We start from the raw sequence: 23,256 nt of genomic DNA on the forward strand, positions 1-23,256 counted from the left end.
TCAGGACCTGCTCATCTTGCCTGTGCATTAAAGTATAATATCCCAACACAGCAGGGCAGAATGTGCCCAGCTAAAGCTGTGTGACTGGTGGTCAGTGGAGAAATGACCTGGACACCAGGCTGTGCCTGCACACCTGATCTGACACCACCACACCTGGTGTCACACTGCTAATTTTAGATAGCTGAGTCCCATCCAGGGAGTAAATGTCCATTTATAAATACTATAAATATGAACTCTTGATATGTTTTTAAGAATGCAGGATGCCTGTATAATATACCTACAATTTATTATTTATATTTTGAGCTAAATTTTTAATCATGGGATAATTTGTGTTGGAACAGACATTTAAAGGTGATCTGGTATAACCCCCCTGCAATAAGCAAGGACATCTTCAACTCAATCAGGTTGTTCACAGCCGTGTCCAATCTCACTTCCTACACTTCCAGGGATGAGCATCTAACACCCCTCTGGGCAAACTGTTCCAGTGTTTCACCCCACCTTGTCATAAAAAACTTCTTCATTAATGACCCTAAACTGACCATCCTTTAGTTTTAAACCTTTATCCCTTTGCTACAGGCTCTGCTAAGAAGTTTCTCCCCATTTTTCTAAAATCCCCTTTAGGTACTGAAAAGCTGCAACAAGGTCTCTCCAGAGTTTACTCTTCTCCAGGCTGAACAGCCCCAACTCTCTCAGCCTGTTTGCATAGGAGAAATGCTCAGAAGAGTATTTGTAAGATTTGGGTTTTGTTCCACTAAGTTTTCACTTGGTTCTTTTAAACACTATATACAATTTAGAGTATATTGATGGTTAGACCCAGTTAGTTTCCTTCTATGACCCAGTTAGTTTCCTTCTATAACCTGCAACCAGAACTGGGTAGGAGATTTTTTTTTTCCAAAATTGTAGGAAGAGGACTTAAAATTTTCTGTCTCTTAGATATGCTACCTGGGACCCTTTCCAACATAAATCATCATGTACCTCCTAAAGGGGGAGGAAAAAATCAGAAAGTATCAGTGTTTCAGATTCTCAATGACCAAACAGTAGAAGGTCTGTGAAGTGTACATAATTTGCTCACCAGAAAAAAACCTTAAGACAGTATGTATATGTTAGACTTTAAAATCACTGTAACATTTAGCACAGTGAATTTGTGAAAGTAGAGAATAGAAAGACAAAATACTTATTCTAAATTCTTATCATGACACAAAGCAAACTCTGAATCTTCAGTCAACTGAACTCGCAATTTTGCAATTGCTAAATACATGTTTTTCTACAAGACAATTTCCACAAAACAACAGTTAGGAGTAATATAGGAGATGCTCCATTTTGACATGCAATCATTCTAGCAGTATATGACACATGAAAGAGAAGCTTTCAAATTTTTTTAGTCCAGCAAGCTATGGCTATCATGTATTTTGCACTGAGGAGTGGAAATTCATATATATACATATACACACATCTCCATTTTTATGGAAAATTCTGTGCAGGATTTGCCTGCAACCACAGAGAAGGTAGGCTATGTAGTTGTGAATTCACAGTAAACACTATTGTTTCACAAAACACACAAGCAATGTATTCACTCCATGTGGGTAAAATTTATGCCTGTGATAGGAGACATGTGGGGCTTTGGGTGTCTGGCTGCTTTGTAAATAATAAAGGAAGACATCTGTTCACTGGTAAATGTGGGAGGAGTGATCTCGTTATCACAGATCTGGAAACCTTTGTGTGCACATGAGAACTTGAGGGACAGCATTTGATATTTTTCTTTCTGGGTAAAGAAATACCTTCTCCTCCTAAATTTGTCATCATTTTAATTAAAGCCAAGCCAAGAATGAAACTTCACTTGGTGTAGATTGACTTAATGTGGAGGAAGACAGAGTTCTTCCTCTGGGAAGCTAATGCAAAATGTATGTTTCAGCATGCATTTTCTCACGTGAGGAACTTTGCTAGGAAGGTGCAAACGACCTTCTCTATGCTAAACTGTGAGCTAGGGAAAAATTGCTTAAAACATCCGAGGAAACAAACTGATGTTTCTGGTAAAAATCAGAGTAAAAACTGAAAAGAATGAGAGATATTTGTTACACTTCAAAACAGGAGGAACTGTTAGTAAATGATGTACCTATTTTTTGGTTTTTGTGTGGAAAAAGTTGTTTGGTTTTAACCATTTGTTTTTTCTGTATTTTCAGAAAGACACCCATTGTCAGAGGAAAGGAAGGTAGCTGCCATTGATAGGGCTGTCCATCTACTCTGAAGGAGGAGACCATGCTGAAGCATCTTTTTAAGATACCTTCCACTCTGAACATCAGAAAAGATCATCTAATATTATCCTAGGTTTGAACAAGAAAGATGAATTTGAGGTGATTGTTCTCTTGGTTCTGTTGCCCTGAATTTACTGCAGAGCAGACCCCTGGAAAGACACCCTACAGGAAAATAGTCCTGTGCTGTGATACAGTGTTTCATACCTGTGTAACCATCTCATCTGAGCAAAGATCACAAGGCTCCTGAGACGATTTCATCTGTGATGGAATGACTTCTGGGAAACTGCTTCAGCAAAGGGCACCCAGCATCTGTGCCCTCACTGATCCATGACAAAGTCCAAAATGAACCATACTTGGATGTATAACCTGAGCTTTGGTGCACCTGCACATCCTGTTGAGCCAAGGGCTGGACTCTCACGAAGTGGGCACACAGTAGTGGCTGTTTTTCTTGGATTAATCTTGTTTTTGGTTTCTTGAATAACTTGATTGTCCTCATCCTCTTCTGCAAGTTCAAAACCCTGCGTAACCCAGTCAACATGCTTCTACTGAACATCAGTGTCAGTGACATGTTAGTGTGCATCTCGGGCACCACCCTCAGTTTTGCATCCAACATCCGTGGAAAATGGATTGGAGGGGACCATGCTTGTAGGTGGTATGGCTTTGTCAATTCCTGCTTTGGTAAGAGTTCAATGATGATTCTTTACTATTCTTCTTTTTAGCACTGATGCACTAAGCAATGTGATTAGGGAGCTAAATGCTCTTCTGTGGTGAACAGAAAGATACTTTAATTGCCTTGTTATGGTCAAGCACAAGTGACCTGCATAGTTTAAAACATTTTAAAAAAAGACTTTATGAAAGATTAACATAGATCTAATAAATATTTCCTAATGTATCTCATTCTTCAAAATTACTTATTTCTTAAGAGCTGAAAATGAACTCTAAAAAAAGTCAGCCACTGAATAGAGTTTGATTAAGTGTATGAACATATATAATACTTCCCTCTTTTTTAGGAAAATCTGTGCCATTGCTTAGCTGCAGGTCCCTTCCTTTGTTCTGTCATGAACAAAGCCTCCTTTAATTATCTCTTAATCTATAGTATGAATTACTCATGTCCCAGATAGTGAGTTCTTATCATCAGATGATTTCTGTTCTGTAAAGCAAAATATTTATTTTAGACTTGCAGGCTTGCAGCTTCAGTAGAAAATTAAGTTGAAGGAATAGATTTGTCAGAAGTGACGGGAAAAGTATTCGGTGTTGTTCTCCTCTCCAGATGAAATTTTTTTGCAACCATCTTTTGCACTGCTAGATGTAAGTGCTGTAACTGGATTCTTTTAATTATTGAAAGAATATAAAGGGCAATGAACAGTCAGAGGACAGTCTTCATCCCTCCAAGGATGAGGTCTGTTGCTTGAAGATGCCTGTTCCATCACCAAGCAGTGACCCTTTGATACATTCATTCAAAGATCCACTAAAGCATGAACTGGCCTGTGGGTGCATTTCTAGATGTGATCCTTATCTAACCCAGATCAGGGGACTTGGCACAGCTCCCTCTTGCTCTGCATCCTTGCTTTGGTGCCTCCAGGCCACGAGGACAGGACAAACAGATTCCTGGCTCTTTTCCCACCCTGGATTGCAACACGTCTTGTGTAGGCCCTTTGACCCAAGAAGTGCTCCCACAGCTCTTGATATAAAATCAGGTGGTGAATTCAAACACATGTTCTCTACCTGAATTATAAACTCCTTGCTACTTCCAGTGGTGTGGTCTCTGGTACCTGTCCCTTCCTCAAATGTGTGTTCCACTCATGACCGTTAACTCCTCCTGGCAGCTTCCTCTGGGAAACTGCTGCTTTTCCCAAAGTGAAGTCTCAGGAGTTAGGAATGCTGTGTAACATAAGAGCACTTTGGCCATCCAAAAATAGACCTTATGGTCAATAGTACCTTGGCTTGCTTTGGTAGGTTGTTTTCAGTTTGGTCTGTGCTGAACAGAATGACATGTCTTTTTCCAGATTTTATTTCCATTTTTGTGTGTTTTATATATTCCAGTATTTCTGTAAGTAGTTTTCTCAGGCAGAAAGAATTCAGGACTGCTTTTTTTTTCTCCATACTTTGAGCTTTCTTTTTATTATTTACCAGTTGGAGGGGGGAATAACATTTGAAGAGGGAGGAGGGGAAAGAGGTGGGTGTTCAAGCAGTATTGACAGTGCCGTGTATGTTGATGTCACTTGGTGGGAAATTGAGTAAGCTGTTTACCAGGCAATCTATTGCCTGCCCCAGGCACTGAAAAACCATTACCCAAGAATAACTACCAGGGGGTTGCCATGGGCACAGTGGAGAAAAATTATGGGCAAAGTGTGGTTTTTTGGTTTATTTACTTGCTTCTATCCCAAAGTCTGCTTTGTGATTTCAAACCATATGTGGAAAGCAAAAAGTTTGGAAGCTAATGGGAAGTGCAGATGCTGATCAATAAGCATGTAATAGGGAATTTAAGGAGAAAATTAAATACTCTGAGATCTGCTATGGAAGTATAAGCTGTTTGGTCTTGATTTGGGGAAGCACCAGGAGTGGAGTTAAAGGAGCAACAGCATGGTCTGTTCCCAGAGTAAATGATTTTACCTTGGTGCTCGTCCTTGATTGCAGCTCTGTTAAGTAGGTCACTGCAGTGGAAATTGCACATGTCACTGAGTTGGGGAAATGGATGGATTTTTAAAATTTGCTGCCATTACACTTTAAAATTTGCTGCCATTACCACTTCATCACGGTTCAACAGGCTCATGGTAGTACATTTAAGCAAACATGGAAAGTGACACAGGGATGGAATCTATTTTCACAGCTGAACTATCAGTAAACTTTGCAGGCAAGGTGAAAAAAGGGTGGTTAAATATATAATGAAATTACTAAGCATTAGATTTTAATTTAGGAAAAGTGTATTATTTTTAAGGCACTCCCATAGAGACCACATACACAGGAAGTGATATGCCATCCAAAGATTTGGTTTGTCTTGCAGTTTTGACCATCTCACATGTAATCTCTGCACAGTGCCTTATTAAACATTTCAAATCTCCAGACAGTTGCAAACTTTCAGAAAATATTTGTCTTTTCTCAAGATATTTGCACTAATGTAAACTTCCCAAACATGTAGGACAGGCAGAATTTGAGCTCAGATGACTCCTGGATGACTCATTTTTAGAATCCCTACTCTATGCCATGTCATATCAGGATTAAATATTAAGTAGATTGATACATATGAGAAAGACAAAGCTGTCTCTGGCTACAGAAACCCAACACTAGATTCGAATGCTGGAAAAGTTCCAAGGCACATTACTAGCAGGGAAATTTTTGTGCCTGTTGAACTCTTAACTCTTGTTTTTATGTGGCCGTTTTTGTCTTTCCTAACCTTCATGGTCGTGGCAGCTTGGTTGAGAAGTTGCTTCCAATATTTCATTGTAAAAAATGAATTCTGATCAGTGTTGGGTAGAAGAACATCACTATTCTAGAGGAGCCAGAGATGCCCATGTCATACGAAAGCTGTGTGACTTGACGTCTGTGTCTTCCCACACAGCATCCTGTCAGTCCTGGGTGCAGCAGAAGGCTACAGTCCTATTTGAACTGAAGTAAGGCATGTAGATGTGTCCTAATGTCCATTGATAACTCAAGGTCATACCTAAAGGAGGAATTTTATCTTTTTAGAAACCCTGTACTCAACTTGGTGGGTAGATAATCTTTTCAGTCATATTAAAGCAGTTATCAATTTATTCCCTTGTAAACTGCCAGAGAACACAATGAATGAGAAATGGAGCTGCTCATGATTTTGCTTTAAAGTTCAGCTGCCTCGTGACCTTAAACAAATAATTTTCTTAGTATTTTACCTTGTCTTAGATTTACTGCCTTAAACTAAGGTACTTACATTTAGAGCACTAACTTCTGACATACTGGAAACTCTCTGTTTATGGGATGCAGTTGAGATCTCAGATGTAGTAAACAACTCTTCTGTGAAAAGATATGGTTCTTTCCACAAAAAAGACACCATCTCACTTGGCTTGATCCTGCAAGGGGCCATCTGATGTTTTCTGACCTTTGATGCAGCAAGTACTCATCTTCCAGTGCAAAACCACTCCTAGCAGCTCCTCCCCTGCCTACTTATCATTGATTGCTACTTTTCCAGTGGCATTAAAGGTGATACTTCTATAAATAAAGTTGGTAGCAAACACAACTAATCAGTATTGCTTAGGAAAACATAGTTCTGCAACAGACCCTGAAAACATTCTCTGTTTGAGATGCACAGACTCTGTATGCCTGCAGTCATACAGTCATGGTGACCCATGCAAGCTTTCCTCAGTAATTGGTCAGTATCAGAAATAATCCACTGGTTCAAACAGAGGGAGAAAAACAGTGTCTAACTCATGGGAAAAAGTCAAAAGTGTTTGCAGTCCCTGCAGTCCCTTTATCTAAAAAAAAAAAAAAAAAAAGAAAATGCTGTCATGACCTAGACAGATTTAGTTATTTTGATACAGTGTAACAATTGACAGTTTATCCTGAATTTTTCTATGTAATTTCCAGCACCTGATATGCATTCAATTTTTATAGTAAACAAAGACAGAAAAGTAGTTATTAAGAAGATATGTAATCTGAATTCCTCTTTTGGCATATCTTCTTTAGAGAACTGGAAGTTAGCCTGCTATACCTTTTTTATTTAAATAACTAATCAATAATGTAAGGGTATATTATTAAAAACACTTCTCAAGGCCATACTTACATTGGAAAAAATGAAATGCTCAACCCCTTAGAGACAGATGGGAATCGTCTGACTAGAACCAGACATTTTCCAATCCCCAAGGCTTTTTTATAATCAATAGAAAACCAAATGTGTACTGCCAGCATGAACACTGTTCAACATATCTGAGGTGTTCTCTTCAGGGAGATATAAGAGATGTCCTCCCTGCACCCTCTATCTCCATGGACTATGCAAGGAACCCAAACTCAGGGGTAGATCCCTGCTCTGTACCTCTATGAAATCATAAAAGGCCCCTCAAAAATGGGATGTTAATTTCTTCTTTTTTCTTCCTCTAATTTTCTTACTTTTGCTTCTAGTTCCCTCCCTACTTCAGTATCTTCTTCCAGGATGTTTCCAGGAATTTCCAATTCAAATATTCATTAAACACTGTACAAAGTTGAAATCGCCTAAATTAGTTGTGAAAGAGTGAGCATTTTTAAGATGTGTTTCCATGAAGAGGTGTCCCAGTCCTCTTACCAATTTTACAATCCCAATTTCATAATGTAGGGAAAATGCTGTCAGCTCTTTCTGCAGGTAATTTGTTGAGCATGAGTACTTGACTTCTGCATTCAATTTACGTGCTTAAAGCAGGGAGACAACTTGGGCAAAAATTTTGGAAAAAATGATAAAGAAGGAATCATGCCTTGAAAAAGAAAGTGAAAATGGAAGGCCTTAAGTCTTACTTTGAATGTTATTCCTGAAATCAGAGACTTCACTCTGGTAGGCACTTTAACACCTTCTTGAGATAAGAGAAAGTTTTGCCTTGCTAATGGCAGAGTATCACCCAAGATGTGTGCTGGGCTGGAGGCGAAACACTGTGCAGCCCCTTGCTCAAGCCCTCCTCTCTTCTCCCTGTGGAAAGGAGAGGAGAATCAAAGCAAAATTTTTTGTTGAGATAAGGACAGTTTAATAATTGAAGATAAAGTGAAATGCTAATGGTAAACAATAACAATGATGACAATATAAGAGGGGAAAAAATTTGTGCGCAGTGTGGTTTCTCGCTACCTGCTGATCAATGTCAGACACTTACCAGCTGCCTTTCTGGGTAACTCCTCTCAGCTTATATATTGGGCATGTTATTTTGTGGTCTGGAATATCTCTTTGGTTAGGTCACCTGATCCAGCTATGCTCCCTCACAGTTTCATTTGTATACCTCCTCACTAGCAGACCACGAGACAAGGAAAAAAAAAGTCCTTGACCTAGGATAAACACCATCTAGCAAAAACCCCCAAAATATCAGTGTGTTATCAACCCCATTCTCATTCTGAACAGAAAACATAGTACTATGAGAGCTACTGAGAAGAAATTAACTCTACTCTAGCTGAAAAGCAGGACAGTATCATTCAATTTACCCATTTACAAGGTGTTATAGACTATAGCTGTTGATGCTAACAGTGTTTAAGATCCTGTGGTTAAGAACCCCTACACTTCCCTCCTCCTCCCCTCTCTCATCTTTCATCACTGCAGAAATTCAAGCAATGGCTCAAACAGGAGCTGGAGAGTGCTCTGAAAACCTCCTCACGTACCCTCAGTTGGCGCAGGCAGCCACATGGAGATGGAAACATTTTTTCCCTTAGCTGCCATCCTTAATGTTTTCTGACATGTTTTGTTGTATGATCAGGAATCTAGAGTCTGTTTTCCTAATGCTTGTACAAAAGAAAAGATCAAAAAACATGCAGGAATAATAACAGTGAAGAATGGACAACAGTTTGTGTGTATGTGTCCCTGAAAATGGGGACAGAAGAACGAAAGAATTCTGTAAGGAAATTGATCACCCCTTTGGCATTTTTTGTGTACAGATGTCAGCTGTCAATGCAAAAAACTGTTCTGCTCATGCCCAAAGTCTGTTTCTGTGCATGTGCAGGTGACTACAGATTTCTGCAGGTGTTTGATCCTTTTAATTGGGCAGCCATCCTGCAGCACAGTTGCTTACTTTTGGTTCTGTGTTATGGACACTTTGCAGAATGGTGGAGACTTTATGCAAAGAAATATACAAACAGCGTCAGTTCACATGGACACCTCAAACAGGAGTTTAAAGGCAAAGACCATGTTGGATTTCTTGCAGAATTATCCTGATGGTGAATTGAGTCTAAAAGGTCATGGCTATAAGCCCTGCTGGAGATAATGAAACAGCATTTCTATCAGAGTTCAAGTTTAATCGTTGATATTTCCAGGCCCTTTTTCCTAATCCTGGGTCATGGCATTAACTCAGACAAGGCTGGCTTTCTTTTAATGGCTATGTTGGCTTTCTTTTAATTTAGGAAAAAGTAGAATCCAGCTCTTTTGCTAGTCAGGTCACATGCATGTGAAAAAATATGTCATAAAAATGTAGCTGGCTTTTTGGTCCTCCAGTGGGTATAATGAAATAAAATAGAGGCCAGTAAATAAGCAATATTCAGTCAAGATAAAACCACATTAGAAAGCAATGGACTTTGCTCGTGAAGGGCTATTAAATAATGTTTTTTAATTAAGTGTTTAATAATATCTAGGAACTGTTAAGACCATCCACATGCTGACACATCTGAACAGAATTCAGTATTTTTTGGAAAACTTTTAAGCTTTCTTTTTAGCTCCTGAAGTATGCCAGAGAGAGAGTATTATCTTTGGGTGTTCACATTCAAGTTATATATCTAAGGACTATTTCTTAACTCAAGACATTATTTTTCTATATCTTTTTCTTTTTAGGAAGCATTTAAGCAGAGTCTTCCAATCCAGTAAGCAAATGAAATTTACAGTCTTTTCAGTGATAAAAAGGTTACAGAACCATTGGCATAGTTCCAAATAATGACACAATAATAGGTGATAACTATAAAGTTCTTTTTTCCCCTCAGCTGTGGCAAATACTTCATACTTAAAAGTAGCTATTAGGGTTTGTATTCTGTTTCCTATTGCTTGGGGATTTTTTATATTAGTGTTTCTGCTATGTTTCTAATTTTAAAAGTGTATTAAGTGAGAAAATAATTTTATTGAATTAGTGTGCTGATGTTAAAAAAGGAACATGAGTTTATTTGAAAGCTGAAACTATTCTGTTTACATTTGTGATTTTCTACATTTCAACACTAACTAAGAAACTGCTTCTGAAATTGAGGATTCAGTAACGTCAATAAACTACAGTCTCTACTGAGTTGCAGACCACTTAATTGCTTCTGTGGATTTCTCAGCTAACATTATTCACTTCTTAAATAATCCAAATGCCTCCCAGTACTGGGAGATTTGTGGATTTGGTTTTGTTATGGGTTGTTCGGGTTTTTTCAAAACTAACTCAAAATTACCTCTGTCTGCTGTAGACTCTCCCATAATTGATGCAGGCAGGGGGAACATTTGGAATCTGCAGACGGCAAACGTGAAGAGTTCCACTCTGAGTAGACATTTCACCCCCATGACGTGCCCCCATCCCATTTCTGTGAAATGTCCCTGTGCTTTCCTTCTTGAGCAGTATGGGACCTGTTTGCCCCTCTCTCCCCTCCATGTTGTGCTGGCCCAGCGAGGATCAGGGGATGCAATCACGGGATCACCCCATGCAAGGGTGAAACCTCAGATTCTTGGGGCTGCTTGACTCCCCAGGCATCTCTCCGTGTCTGGATGGTAATGCCTCTAATCAAGGTCACCTGGGTACCATCTTTTCTACTATTATACCAGACTTCACCTGCTCCAGCTGAAGGTTTCTGGTGCCAGCTGTCAGCATCAGGCTCAATTGCTCTGGGCTATTTCTGCCAGCAAGTCTTCCCAGCATGTTGTAAATTATGTTACTTCTCCTATTTGTAGTTTCTTAAGCCTAATTCAAATATTCCGATATGATGAAGTGCAGTCTTGTCCTGTGGTCAGATACAAACTTCTGCTGTTTCTTAAGAAAGTATAGCAGCCAAAAAGCAGAAGGCTAGGGACTCACTGGGCTAAGCTGTAAATCTTTGCATCTATTTTTCAGTGTTTTATTAGAGGCAGACATTCTAATTTTATAGTGTTGTTTTTCAATTATATCTTCTATTGTTTCTTTTCCCTGCTCCTATTCTTTGTTTCTATTGGTTTCACTAATGCAATTAAGAGCAGAAATAGTAGATAACTATGGCAAGAATGAATCAAAGTCAACAGGCTTCAGATGAATCAAAAAAAAGGAAACTTCTTTATGTTGAATTATTTTTGTAGAGATTTGTAACAGTAGAAATTTGTTCAGGACCAAGCGACTATCAGAAAACAAGGTAACAAAAAGAAGACAAAAATTTCATAAGGAATAGATCATCTTTACAAATAAAAGCTATATAAAATTTTGCTTAGCTTAGGACTTTGGTAATTTCAAAAATTCAAAACCATTAGTTAATTCACTTATATGGCATTTTGTTGCTTAATATCTGAGAGTTGTCTGAGTCTAGTATAGACCTCTGAATACTGGAATAACACATTAACATCTGGCAAGATTTGCTTTCATCTAAGAAGTGGTATAAATTTTACAAAACCATAGATAATTCTGTTTAACTTGACCTTATGAGATTTTTAGGATGCACAATGTTTAGACTTAACCCTTATGTGCATGTGCACACTGAAGCATTATTGTTTGCCAGATTTACAGATTGGGGGTTATTTTTGTCCTGCGTTCAGGCTGTTTGTGGAGTTACCAGGGGACCTCTTTAGACTGACTGTTTAATCACCCTAATGAAATTAGGCAAACTGTTAAGCTGTTTGGGCACTGCACAGCAGGCAGCCCAAGGCAGAGCAGGGCAGGCACTGCTCTCCCCTCCACTGCTGGCAGCAGAGCAAGCACTGCATGGGAGGCTGATGGCCATCCCTGTCTGCCTCAGAGCGGGTTCAGCAGGAGTTAATTAGAGACAGTTCTAGGGTAGGAGTTAATATGATAGTGAGGGCAAGTTACAAATTCTGTCTCTCAGTGAAAGAGTGGAGTATGTATGTGGCATTTTTGTATATTTTTCAATATGTTCTGTACACTGACTATGGTGCACCAAGTAAATCTTCTCCATGTAATTCTTTGTAACAAATCACAGCAGTTTGCCCTAATTTATCCAAACTTTGAAATTTTGCACTGTTTTTATGCTGTTCAATTTTCAGAGAAAAAAAAAACATGTGGCAGTGCAAGAGGGACAAGGTCCAGCAGTGGCTGCATGATCTTGCTGAGGATTGCTTTGCTATGTGTACTTCTCAGAACTGAAAATGTGTTTCTATTTAATATCATTGAGAGAGGCAAAGACCACATCACAGGAGTAGGATGAAAGGCTGCCAGATAAATATGCCAGTCAGAATTTAAATAGACTTCTTCTAATGGGTAGAAAGCAGGTTATGAGGCAAGATAAAGCCTTAGCTTAATATACACTGAGATAAGAGCAGTACATAGTAGCATATCACCATCTGGTTTGCTTCATGGAGCAGTTTTTCTCTATAGGTCAGTGCACCAAGTAGTGTTTAACAAGGAATTTGAGAATGAGTAAGAATTTTACAAGTTAATATCTTTTTTAGGGTAGTGGCATTCAGACCTTTGGAAAAGAAATACTGATATCAGATACAAGCAGGTATTAGCTTCTTACTGTGCTGTAATTGATTTTTCTTATCATTTCAATAAGTTATGCCTTGCAAAGTGTTTTTTGTATAGATATCAAGTATATGCCAATCAAAGTATTTTGCCTAGCTATTCTTCTAGAATACTAAACTTAAAGCTGGGATAATTTTCAGCATCCAATGATATTTTTACAATATGTAGTACCACAGCCTGTGATTTGTGGTGTATGAACACCTATCTTCCATGAAGCAGTACTTTTGAATCTAATAGGTCTTCCTGTGTTTATCTCCCATTCCACTTGCTCTCAGGAAACCTGCAAAATTTTGGTATGCACAATATAATATATAAAGGAATTCCACTTATTAACTATGTACTATGCAAAGAGAAGTACCTTCTCCAGTTTGTTTATTCTGAGTCTGCAATCTGATGATTTAATTTGAAAACCTTCTTATTTTAGGAAACACTAAATAATGTTTCCCTGTTCACCTTTTGTCTTTCTTTTCTCTGTTTTCCTGTTCTAATAAGTCCTGATGTTTGCTTTTCTAAATGTTGCTGAGCATTGGTGCTTAGTGGAAGTGGTTTGTTTAAAGTTCTCTATCATAACTCGCTTTGCAGAGCAGTAAGACAGAAACAATTGCTGTGTATTTAAAGCCAGGTCTGTTTTCTTCATATGGCAGTTTACATCAGTACTGTATCTTATATGCTTGATGGCTCCAATTCATGTGGCTGTGCTGCAGTACTTCACAGGCAGTTTTTGTAGATTTTGAGTTATTCTGTGTAGTATGATCAGAAAACTTTTCATCTTTCCCCATCTTTTCCAGATCGATTGTTAATATGATGAATAGCCCAAGGCCTTGGACAGATGTGTGGGGAACTTTGCTGTCCACAGTTTCCACTAAGAAAACTAATTTTTTTCTCCTGTTTTTTATTTCCTACCTCTATTTAATTATTCTTTCACATAAAGATTTCTGTTATTGCATGGCAGCTTACTATCCTTAAAAGCCTTTGGGCTAGTCAAAGTTGTTTGAAAATCCAAGTAGGTTTAACCCAAGTCAGCATCAGCCCTGTCTGCACAGTGCTGTCAAGGACCTCTGATGAATTAAGCAAGGTATGGCTTCTCTCCATGATAGCCACACTTGCCCCAGTATGTCACACCTGCACTACTACACTTTCTAGAGCAATCTCCACCCTTCTATCCAATTGAAGATTAGACTTATTGTTTGGGTGAAAATGTACTGCAAAGGATTTCTGTCTGCATTGGTTGTATTAAATTTTTTAATGGATGTAGCTAAGGATCTCCACTTTGAGGTCCTTTGGAGGGGGTTAAGGAACGGAGAATGCTGCTTTTCCTGTTTGCACATCCTTCAGCCATCACAGTGATCTTGGATAGAGACAGGAGCAGCCTTCTCTGATGTTTCAGCTCACTTCTACACCATATGAGGTTGTGGGGTTGTAAAACTACACAAGAAACTCCTGATTCAAAGGCAGTGTAAAGCCTGATCATCATATTTTGAGACTGCATTAATAGTATCAGATATGACTATTTATTGACCAGTTAATATCTAACTATAATAAAAATCAGTTTGACCATTAGACATTGTGAAAAACTTGTCTAATGTTAGTTAGTATTTGTAGTGTGCTCCACCCCTAGGAATGTTAAGTGCCAAAGAAACCCCACAGATTATAGAAAATCATTAGAAATATACTCTTATTATTAAAAATCAGCAGATAGGTTCAGTGAAAAAGGAGAAGCTCATTAGAAGGACATTGGTTGTGTGCTATGTGGATGCTTGGCTCATTGGTTAGCAGATGCTAACACTGTCATTTCACCTCTTAGCTGATTTGGTGCCATGTCCCACATACAGAAACCCCCTGAGACTGCATGTTATGTATTACAGTTGTGCACATCCTCAGCAGGAAGGAAGGTTCTGGGGATGCCCCCACGTTTCAAAAGGAGCAGTCCTGGCAGGAGGTGGGGGCCCTGCAGGGTAGCATGGGCATGAGGATGCAGCAGTGAACCTGACTGCCCTGATATCATCCTCCTGCTACACCAGGGCTGCGCATCCATTTCTGCTTTTCTCATGCACAGCAGCCCCGAAGATTTTTCCTCGAGATGTTGCTGTACAGGAGCTCCATCTAGTGCTGACAATTCTTATTCTGATTCCTTAAGGCAGCAGAATAAATATATTGATATGGAGGCAGCCAAATCAGGGAACTGAATTTGCCATGGCCAACCTGCTTTCCAGAATGCAAAGAGGTCCTGACTAACATATGAAAAGTGAGACAGGAGCGTATGTTCAGGGATGTTTTTGTACTATGCTGGTATCATTGAGATGCAAAAGGGAATTCTTTGCACTGTTTATGCCACTGGGAGTTGGTTGTTTGGATGGATAAGCATATTAATAACATTGCAGAAAAATACATTACTACTCAGTGATGCACATTAAGTCACGAGATACAGCTAGGAATTAAGACCACCTTTAAAGCAAAAAATAAACACCTTCAAAAATTCAGAAAGGGGGGGGGCAAGAAAGAAGAAAAACCCAAGATTTTTTTCCTATTAAAAGTAATATATGCTGTCTGTATTGAAGATACCACCAAACACAAAGGAAAGGGTACGTTGTGCAAAGGATGAAACACAGAAATGACCATTGAGAAAATAGCAAGATTTATTGAACAGGACCAGTAATGCTTGTTGTCATATTTCTCCCAGCAGGGTTGGATCCAGCAAATATTTTTCAGTAATTTCTTTCAAGTAAAATGTTAAACTGTGACACCCATTAGAGTTAAGCAGGCAGATAATTCTTTGGAGAAGGGAATGATTACCGGTTCTAATGGACTCATGATTCGAAGTCATCTTAGCAAAAGAGAATAGATAATTGCAGGCATTAGATAAATGGCAACTGGTGGATTTATTTCTATTCAAAGTGAATGGTTGATGTCTGAAGTAGCCTGTGTTTGGAAAATGGTTGTAACTGCTAGTGTTCAACAAATGATTGTAGGAAATATTTTCTCAATTTCAAATAAGTGGAAATGATTTTAATGCATTAAAAATCAAAAGGAAATTGTGCTCTGATGACTAAAATGTGGCAGCAACTAGAATAAGAGTCTATTCAAGAATCTTTAATTTTTTTACCATTTATTCTATGTTTATCATATAAATATTTAATAGGCACATCCAAATAAAGCCAATAGTGTTTTGAAGCACACCCCATTCTCAGCTGCTTCTGTCAGTTTTTGAGGCATCCATCCACTCTTATGCAGTTCATATCCTTTATATGAGCCCTGAACTTATCAGTTGCTCTACTCACATTGTGGTTTTGCTATATCATAAAATTTCTGCTGTGATTTCTTTATTCCCTGAACTTCAGGCAAGTCAGACTACTACTGGTTGGTTGTCCACCAAGACCAGACCTCACTTTGAGTCCATTCATCTTAACTCTGAAATATATTCTAGGTTCAGTGGGCTTTCTATTTAGCTCTGGAAAGGTTTGGGGTTTTCTGCCAAAATCAGTTGGATGTGGGCTCACAAAATATGTATCTCTTTTTAGTTTTGTTTGGGAGAGAAAAGGAAGAAGTGGACAAAATTCTGGAGGTTTAGTGAAGAAGGAGCAGTAGCCATATGTGTCTGCCACTCTCCAGACTTGTTTGAACCCCTTCTGAATATTCAATTGTATTTCTCATCTCAAAAAATGAAAAAAAATCCCCAAACACCAAACACCCCACAACAAAAACCAGTACCTTGGATAATAATATTTTGTGAAATCCCACGTTCACAATCTCTCACACATTTCTTTCTCAGATTTGCTTATTTTATGGTACCTTCCCACTAGCCCTACTGGTGATGAAAGTTGCTATCTAACTTAACTGTGTTCCATCAATTTAACTGAATTTGTTTCTTTCCAGGCTGCCTATTCTAGATTTCACAGACCAATCAACATTCTTGCTGTCACTTTTTGGTAATAATATAATGGAAAAAGAGATCTAACTTGCAGAACCTCACTGGAGACTGCATATGACATAGATTTTTCTCTAACAATGAAATATCTACTATGAGACTCAAAGCTAGAAGGCAAAATGGAATTTTAATTTTTGTTTAAACAGTTTAAAGGTTTTGTTTATCTTTCCTCTGTGATGCTGTGACTTAGGAGTTTTTCATATTTTACTAAAGTGCATGTGTGTTCTGGTTTAGGCCAAATTTGGGGGGGAACCTCCAAAGGGTTCCCTCTAGAAAACAAATTCAGGGTACCCCTCCCCACGCTGGTTTGGGAGACATAAATCTCCTTCAAGAAAAGTGGAAAAAAATATTGATTTACCAAACAAAGTATTCACAAACATGAGAAAAGGAATAATATTAAATAATGGAACCTCTCATTGTTTTGAAGAGATGGCAAATTCAAAGAGAGTACTTTTGTAGTTCAGAGTCCTTGTTGTGCATGTGTCCTTGGCTTTCTCTCAGTCTCTCTGGGGCTCAGGTCTCTCTCTTTGGAGCTCGGGTCCAGTGTCCCAGCCACACTAAAGCTTGGGGGGCCCCAGACAATAATCCTGGTGTTCCTGGGATGAACAATGGCTGAACAGTCCAAAAAAAACTTCTGGCCTCAGCTAATGAGAGAAAAAACAGTGAAAACAGCGAGGGAAAACTCCCTGTCTGTCTGCAGAGCAGAGAACTCTGAGAGCACTGCTTATCTCTGTGTTTTGGATACAGCTGCAAAAAAAATTCCACCACTTTTCCTTCTCCCCTCCTTTGCTCTCAGATCCAGTTTTTCACTGGGCTAAACAGATGAATGGGCATACAATTCAGCATCTTGAAGTCACGCCAGGACAATATGCTATGAGAAAACCAAGTCAATCACTGAGTCAGCTTTTGAAAGTTTCTGCTTTTATCATTATAATATTCTTGCCTCCTCACTTACAAAGAAATCTCTGATGGCAGCAGCTACTGTATTTTTGTCGAAGAAATGTATTGATTTTGATGGAAGCAGAGCCCGAGAGTTTTACTTATAAGTATTAACATTAAGTGGTATATAAAAATGGAAACAAAGGTGATGATAGAATGTATTGCTCTTACAAAGTCTCTGATGTTGTGGCAGTTTTTAGGTAAGATACTTTGGCCCAGAGCAACAAAATTGCTCCTGAAGAATAAGCAACCATTAGAAAAACACTGTTTCTTTTTTTTACATCTTGTTGCTTCTAAACCTCTCTTGTGAATACTAGACCTACAAATTGTATTTCGTGCATAGTACCTGGCAGATGATACTAAGATATGTTTCAGAAAGACTTCTAAGGAGATACAGTAGTACAAATATGCTGGAAATGTCATGACTTTAAAGTTGCCTAAATTTTTTATGTTTCATCTTCATGTGTGGAGTATTTTATTTCTGTAGAGAACTAACAGAAATGCTTTCATTTATTCAGGAAAGTTATTTCCCTTGAAAACAGTACTGAGTCACTGATCAAATTAGTGTTGTATAACTCAATAACATATTTATGTAATACCATTCAGTAGCACAACTTGTAATTAAGATCAAAACTTGAAATTTGAGGTGTTAAGAGGCTTCATTTGAAGAGAGCTGTTTCTTACTGCTGTTCTTCTGTAAGTCCTTGGGCAAGCACAATGAAAGGTGTCACCCAGAGGAAACAGCAGAAGAATACCTCAGCACAGGATTCCCCAATGTTCCCAACTTGGGATGTATCTCCATCTTACCTCCTCCATCTTGTTGTGCCACAGAATTTTTTAGCATATTCTCCAGCTAATGGAACAGCAGATTTAGCAGCTGAAAAATGAGGGACTAGAAAGAAGGGAACATGGCTATGTTAGGATGAATAACATTTCTGAGAGACCTACCTCTTGCTCCTATTAGGTAATTACCAGCACAGCATTTGTAACTGGAGAACAGAGCATACCTCTTCCACCTCTACCAATGTCCTTCCAGCGCAGGGCTCCTCCTTGCTGGCTGTGGCTCCAAGTTCACTGTTCACCACTGCAGGGTAACCTGACTTCAAAAGGAAAGGTGCAACTTTTGGTGGTCCCAATCTGCCTGCTGCTGGTTCATGTTCCTCTTGCACTTCGACTGCATGATGTCCTTCCCAGGTGTCCTGGCTGTGGAGAGGGGGTGCAGCTCAGCACTGTTTGGATGTGACCAGGTTGTTATTCCATAGCACACACATCAACGCTGCAGGCATGGTTTCAGGGGAAAGAAAAGGTGAGTGCACTTCTGAAAGTGTGTCATTTTGTCTCGTTCTTCACTGGGGGCATTGCTGGGATCAGCTGTGTGGACCCTGTCCTCTGTTGCCACTGCCTGTCCTCTTCCCAGTTCCTCCAAAACATGGCTTGGAAAAGTGGTGGCCTTGGCTCTAAGACATTGGGCTGAAGAGCAGCACTGGTGCAAGAAATATCTGCAAAAGCAGAGGGGTATAGGGGAGCCTAGTCCCAGCCAAGAGGAGCCAAAAGGAGCAGAGGGGAGCCAGGTGGATCAGGGTGGAACAGTTCAAAGTGGCCATGCCTCATGGAATTGAACCAGTGGAGCACAGGGATCTGGGAAAAAAACAGGCATCACAGCACAGATTATCCAGCTTTTGGGGGATTTATCCTTCATAGTTTTCGTTGTCTCGGGCTTGGGAACAGGAGTGCTGACAGCAGGAAGTGCCCAACAGCTTTTCTTCATCTGGAGAAACCAAGTGGTCCTGGGCATGGGAACGGCCACCACCCTGACTTTGTCCTGGCGGCCATGCAGAACTAAGCTGAGGTGATGAACAGCTCCTTGTGTGTAACAAACAACTCTTTGTGTGTTTCATGTACTTTTGTTATTAATATTGCTGCTATTACTGTGCTTTTCTTATTCCATTGCTGTTTGCTTTCAATAAATTTTTATTTCAACCTGTTGTCTCTGCCTTTGTCCCTCTCTTGCCAGAAGGGTGGGGGGAAGAGGAGTGGCTTATTTAGAGATTCGTTTCTGGCTGGTGCTAAATCACCACACCAGGATATTATGTGAAATCTGCCCCTCAGGAGTGGGTATTACATGCACACATATACATATATGGAGTCTAGTGAATGTGTGAAGAATCATCGTTTCCTCTTCATTCAGCAACACATTTAAGCAGCAATGGTGTGAGAAGCTGCTGGTTAACCTCTGCCACTGGTAGGCCTCTCTGGAGTAATTAGAGGGTCAAGTAGATGCCATATGGGAACTTAATATCACTTACTGTCCCCTTGATTTCCCCTGTGCATTTTGCACGTGGCTGAAAGTTGGTCAGATGCACCCCAGGGGTGCTCCGCTTGCACCATCCTGCAGTGGGGCTCAGCAGCAGAACAGCCAGGTACACCCTGGTTCCATGCCTTGTACCAGGCTCTCAGCTGCATTTTGCCCTATCTCTGTCTCAGCAGCTGAGTTTGGGCTGGATGTGGGCTGCGGTGCTACTGGGGCATGTGTGGTCTTGCTGTGGGGTTACTGTACTGGTTTTTGGTTTGCCAGTCTGAGTTTTCTGGACATTGCACCAATTAGTGTACTGGGTTTAGTGCTGGCCAAATGCCAGTGGACCCACTGGAATTATATACTCATTTCCTGCTGTGAGATATGGATTAGGAGGAGGGCAGAACAGGCTCAGAACTTTAAAGGGTATAATTAAAACCTCATTAACAGAACTAAAAGAAAAAGATAATAAGAAATCAGAATAAACCTTTAGAGCACTTCTCCTCCCCCACACCCTCTTTTCTTTCCCACTGACAACATAGAGACAATACCTAGAACTTTCAGTCAGTTTACCATCTCTAGGGTATCTTTTCTTCAGTTCACTTAGGGAGAGGAGTCTCTCTTGCCATACCAGGGACACTTCTCCACAAGAAAAAGTTCACCCGTGGCTTCAATGTAACAGTGAATCACCCACCAGGAAAAGGAAACTCTGTTTGCTGTGTTGAAGTCCCTCCCATACCTTGCAGCTTTCCCACAGCTGTTTACATGGGCCATGTCATCTTATTGGGGTGTTATTTTAAGAATATGCTGTTCTAGCATAAAAACAAAAGTTTTCTTCTTTTATCTCTGAGAACACAGGATTTCTCCTATCCCTGGGGCACTGTTTCTCATCTCTCTCATCTTTCTCTGTTCAAGCTTCTCATTGAAATCACAGCTGCTGCAACATCTGCTTATTTCAACACTGGTTCTACTCACAGGTGTAGTTAGAACACTACATTCCCCCCCAATGTATTCCATTAATTACTGGGAAAAACAAAGTCTGATATATAAAATATATCTTCACCACAGCCTTACAAAAGAATTTAAGCCCAAGACTAAGGCATCTCCTCAATCCCCTCCCATCTAGCATTTGACTCCTTCTTCACTGACCTCAGTGTCCCATGTTGTTTCCTCTACATGTCTTCACCCTTTCTTTTTCCTGATTTGGGAGAGAATTGGTGTTCGTAGGTTTGTTTGTTCTCATCAATTGAAACAATTTTTATGGAGTTCTGCAGCACTGAAATGTTGATCTCATCCAGGCTCCACAGTCAAGCTCTGTGTCTTTTGCTGCCAATCCTGTGGTCTCCGCTGGCACTATGCAAGCCACGCTGGCTCCCGACGTCACCCTGCACTTTTCTTTGGTGTGAGGCTCTGGGAAAAAAGGAAAAAACCTGCTGCCACTGCTTTGTTTTCTGTCTGCAACATAGCTGGCTAAAAGCAGCTAAACAAACAAAGTCCATTGAGAGTCAGGCTGAGATATCCGCAGCTGTGCAGTGCTGCTGCACTTGTGGTGATTTTGGCTGCCCAGTCCCGGCCATGTGGCCACTGCTGCACTGGGCCGGCAGTGGCCACTCGTGACCCCAGGCTGCTCCTGGCCTCAGGGCCGCCCCCAGCACTGGCTGCAGGGCCACTCCTGGCACTGATACCAGAATAAAGAAAGTTTATTTGCGAGCCATGCTGAGAGCTGAGGCTGTGCGCCGCTGCCCCGGCCGTGCGGATTTCAGCCGAGCAATCCCAGCTGGGTGGCTGCTCCCAGTCTCAGGGCCACCCTCAGCACCAGCCATGGGGCACTCCCGGTGTTGGTCCTGGCTGCATGGTTGCTTGTGGCATTGGGATAGTCCCAGTGGCACGGCCTGGCATGGCAGCAGCAGAAATCCCAGCTGAGCCATGACCAGGCCGTGTGGGGCCGGCCCGGCCGGTGCTGCAGCAGAGCCGAGCCAGGCCCTGCCGGGCCGGTGCCCCCTTACCTGTTCAAAGGCTGGAAGCCAGAGAGCTTTTCCCCAGGCTTTGTTCACTCTTAAATGTGCTTTTCCACAGAGGCGTTTCAACTCTTTTAAGTGATTTAACCAGGTGTCAGGCTTCAAAACTAGCCAGCTGATGGGTTCTGCCAGATCCCCACAGGGAAGCACCCCCACAACCCATGGAGGTTCCTCTGCAGCTGAAAACCAGACTTTGTTAAACTGAGATAGTTACTGAGGTCAGTACAGAGGATGCAGGGAGGGAAAGGGGTTGTAAAGTCCTGAAGACAGCGCAGCACAAGAGTGAAAACAGCTTGTGCAGGTAACAGAGAATTCTGTTTCCAGCTGTGAAAATTATTGACTCAGCCAAGCCTGAAGGATTGTGTGCTGATAATAAAAGAGTACTCTTACTCATGGGTTGAGGATCCTGTTCCCACTGAGAGGAGCATGACCTCAAGGAAATGCCAACAGGGAGCAGCAGTCTCACCTCAGACATACAAGACTTATACGGGCAGGATTTTTTGTAAGCAATGAAGGATTTCTGATAGCTGGAGTCTCTTGTTCTCTCTGTTGCACAAAAGAAGCTCTAGACAGGACTTCTTAAGCACAGACCCTGTGGGTGTGAGAGTGTGAGTGAATGAAAAACTATGAGACAATACCTGTGAGTGGGTAAAATACACATTCATGGAGGCACAGTGTGGGAAATTTGTCTTGGGTTTTTGCAAGCACTTGGATTTAGTTTTTCTCCATTATTTTTTGTTGAAAAAAGTTTAACTGTGTTTTCTTTTCATTGCTCCTGGTCCTTGATAACTGGAACATAGTGCAGGATATTCCTTTCAACATTCAATCAGGACTGCTCCAGAAAGCCCCAGAACTCTAACCATGATGTAGTCTAATGACCTACAGGCCATTTAAGAGGGCAAATATGTCTAGATTAGTAGTCAAAATGTTAATCCAATGTAGGCTGAATTCCTGGGTTTCTCAGTTTTTCATAGCCTCCAGATCATGGATGAGCTGCATCCCCTTTCCAATTACTACATCAGTGAGCAGCATAAACCATCAAAAATGAATGAGAAAATGTAACACTTTTAGCTAGAACCCACGGGAACAAAGTGTAATGATTTGCTGGGCCTTTCACAGCATACTCTCTGCTGTGCTGCCAGGGAAAAATGCACAGATCCTTAAATAAAAGTAAATAATAGATAATGTCTCAGATGATAGCCCTATTAATAGATGTCTGTCCTGGTTTATGACTTGAAATTTAATTTCTTGCACTCTACTCACTGCATCTAATTGCCATACAGCAAGGTTTATATTCCACACCCACCTAGTCTCAAAGTCACTTTTTTCTATGGTTAACTTTTGAATAATTTTCTGTTCCTGTAATGCAATCTGTATACAGGAATTCTAGGTGTTTTTCAGTACTGTTCAGTGAGAATCTCATTTTTGTTCCTATATGTACATGAAATGTTGGGGGAGCAAATTACATTTCTCAATATGATTGACTCCTGTGGAGTTATTTGTCTAGGTATCAGCTTGAGGC

The 23,256-nt window shown here is 40.3% G+C and overlaps 1 protein-coding gene across 1 annotated transcript in view; it reads left to right on the forward strand.

The window, feature by feature from the left end:
• The first annotated feature begins 2,594 nt into the window (after positions 1 to 2,594).
• Positions 2,595 to 23,256, forward strand: part of LOC115484868 (opsin-3-like) — a 50,310-nt gene continuing 29,648 nt past the window's right edge. The window contains 2 exon segments of the mRNA XM_030234884.2: positions 2,595 to 2,712; positions 2,715 to 2,930. Coding sequence (XP_030090744.2) covers positions 2,595 to 2,712; positions 2,715 to 2,930 — 334 coding nt within the window.

The sequence above is a fragment of the Serinus canaria genome, chromosome 1 (assembly GCF_022539315.1).
Source record: "Serinus canaria isolate serCan28SL12 chromosome 1, serCan2020, whole genome shotgun sequence".
NCBI lineage: Eukaryota > Metazoa > Chordata > Aves > Passeriformes > Fringillidae > Serinus > Serinus canaria.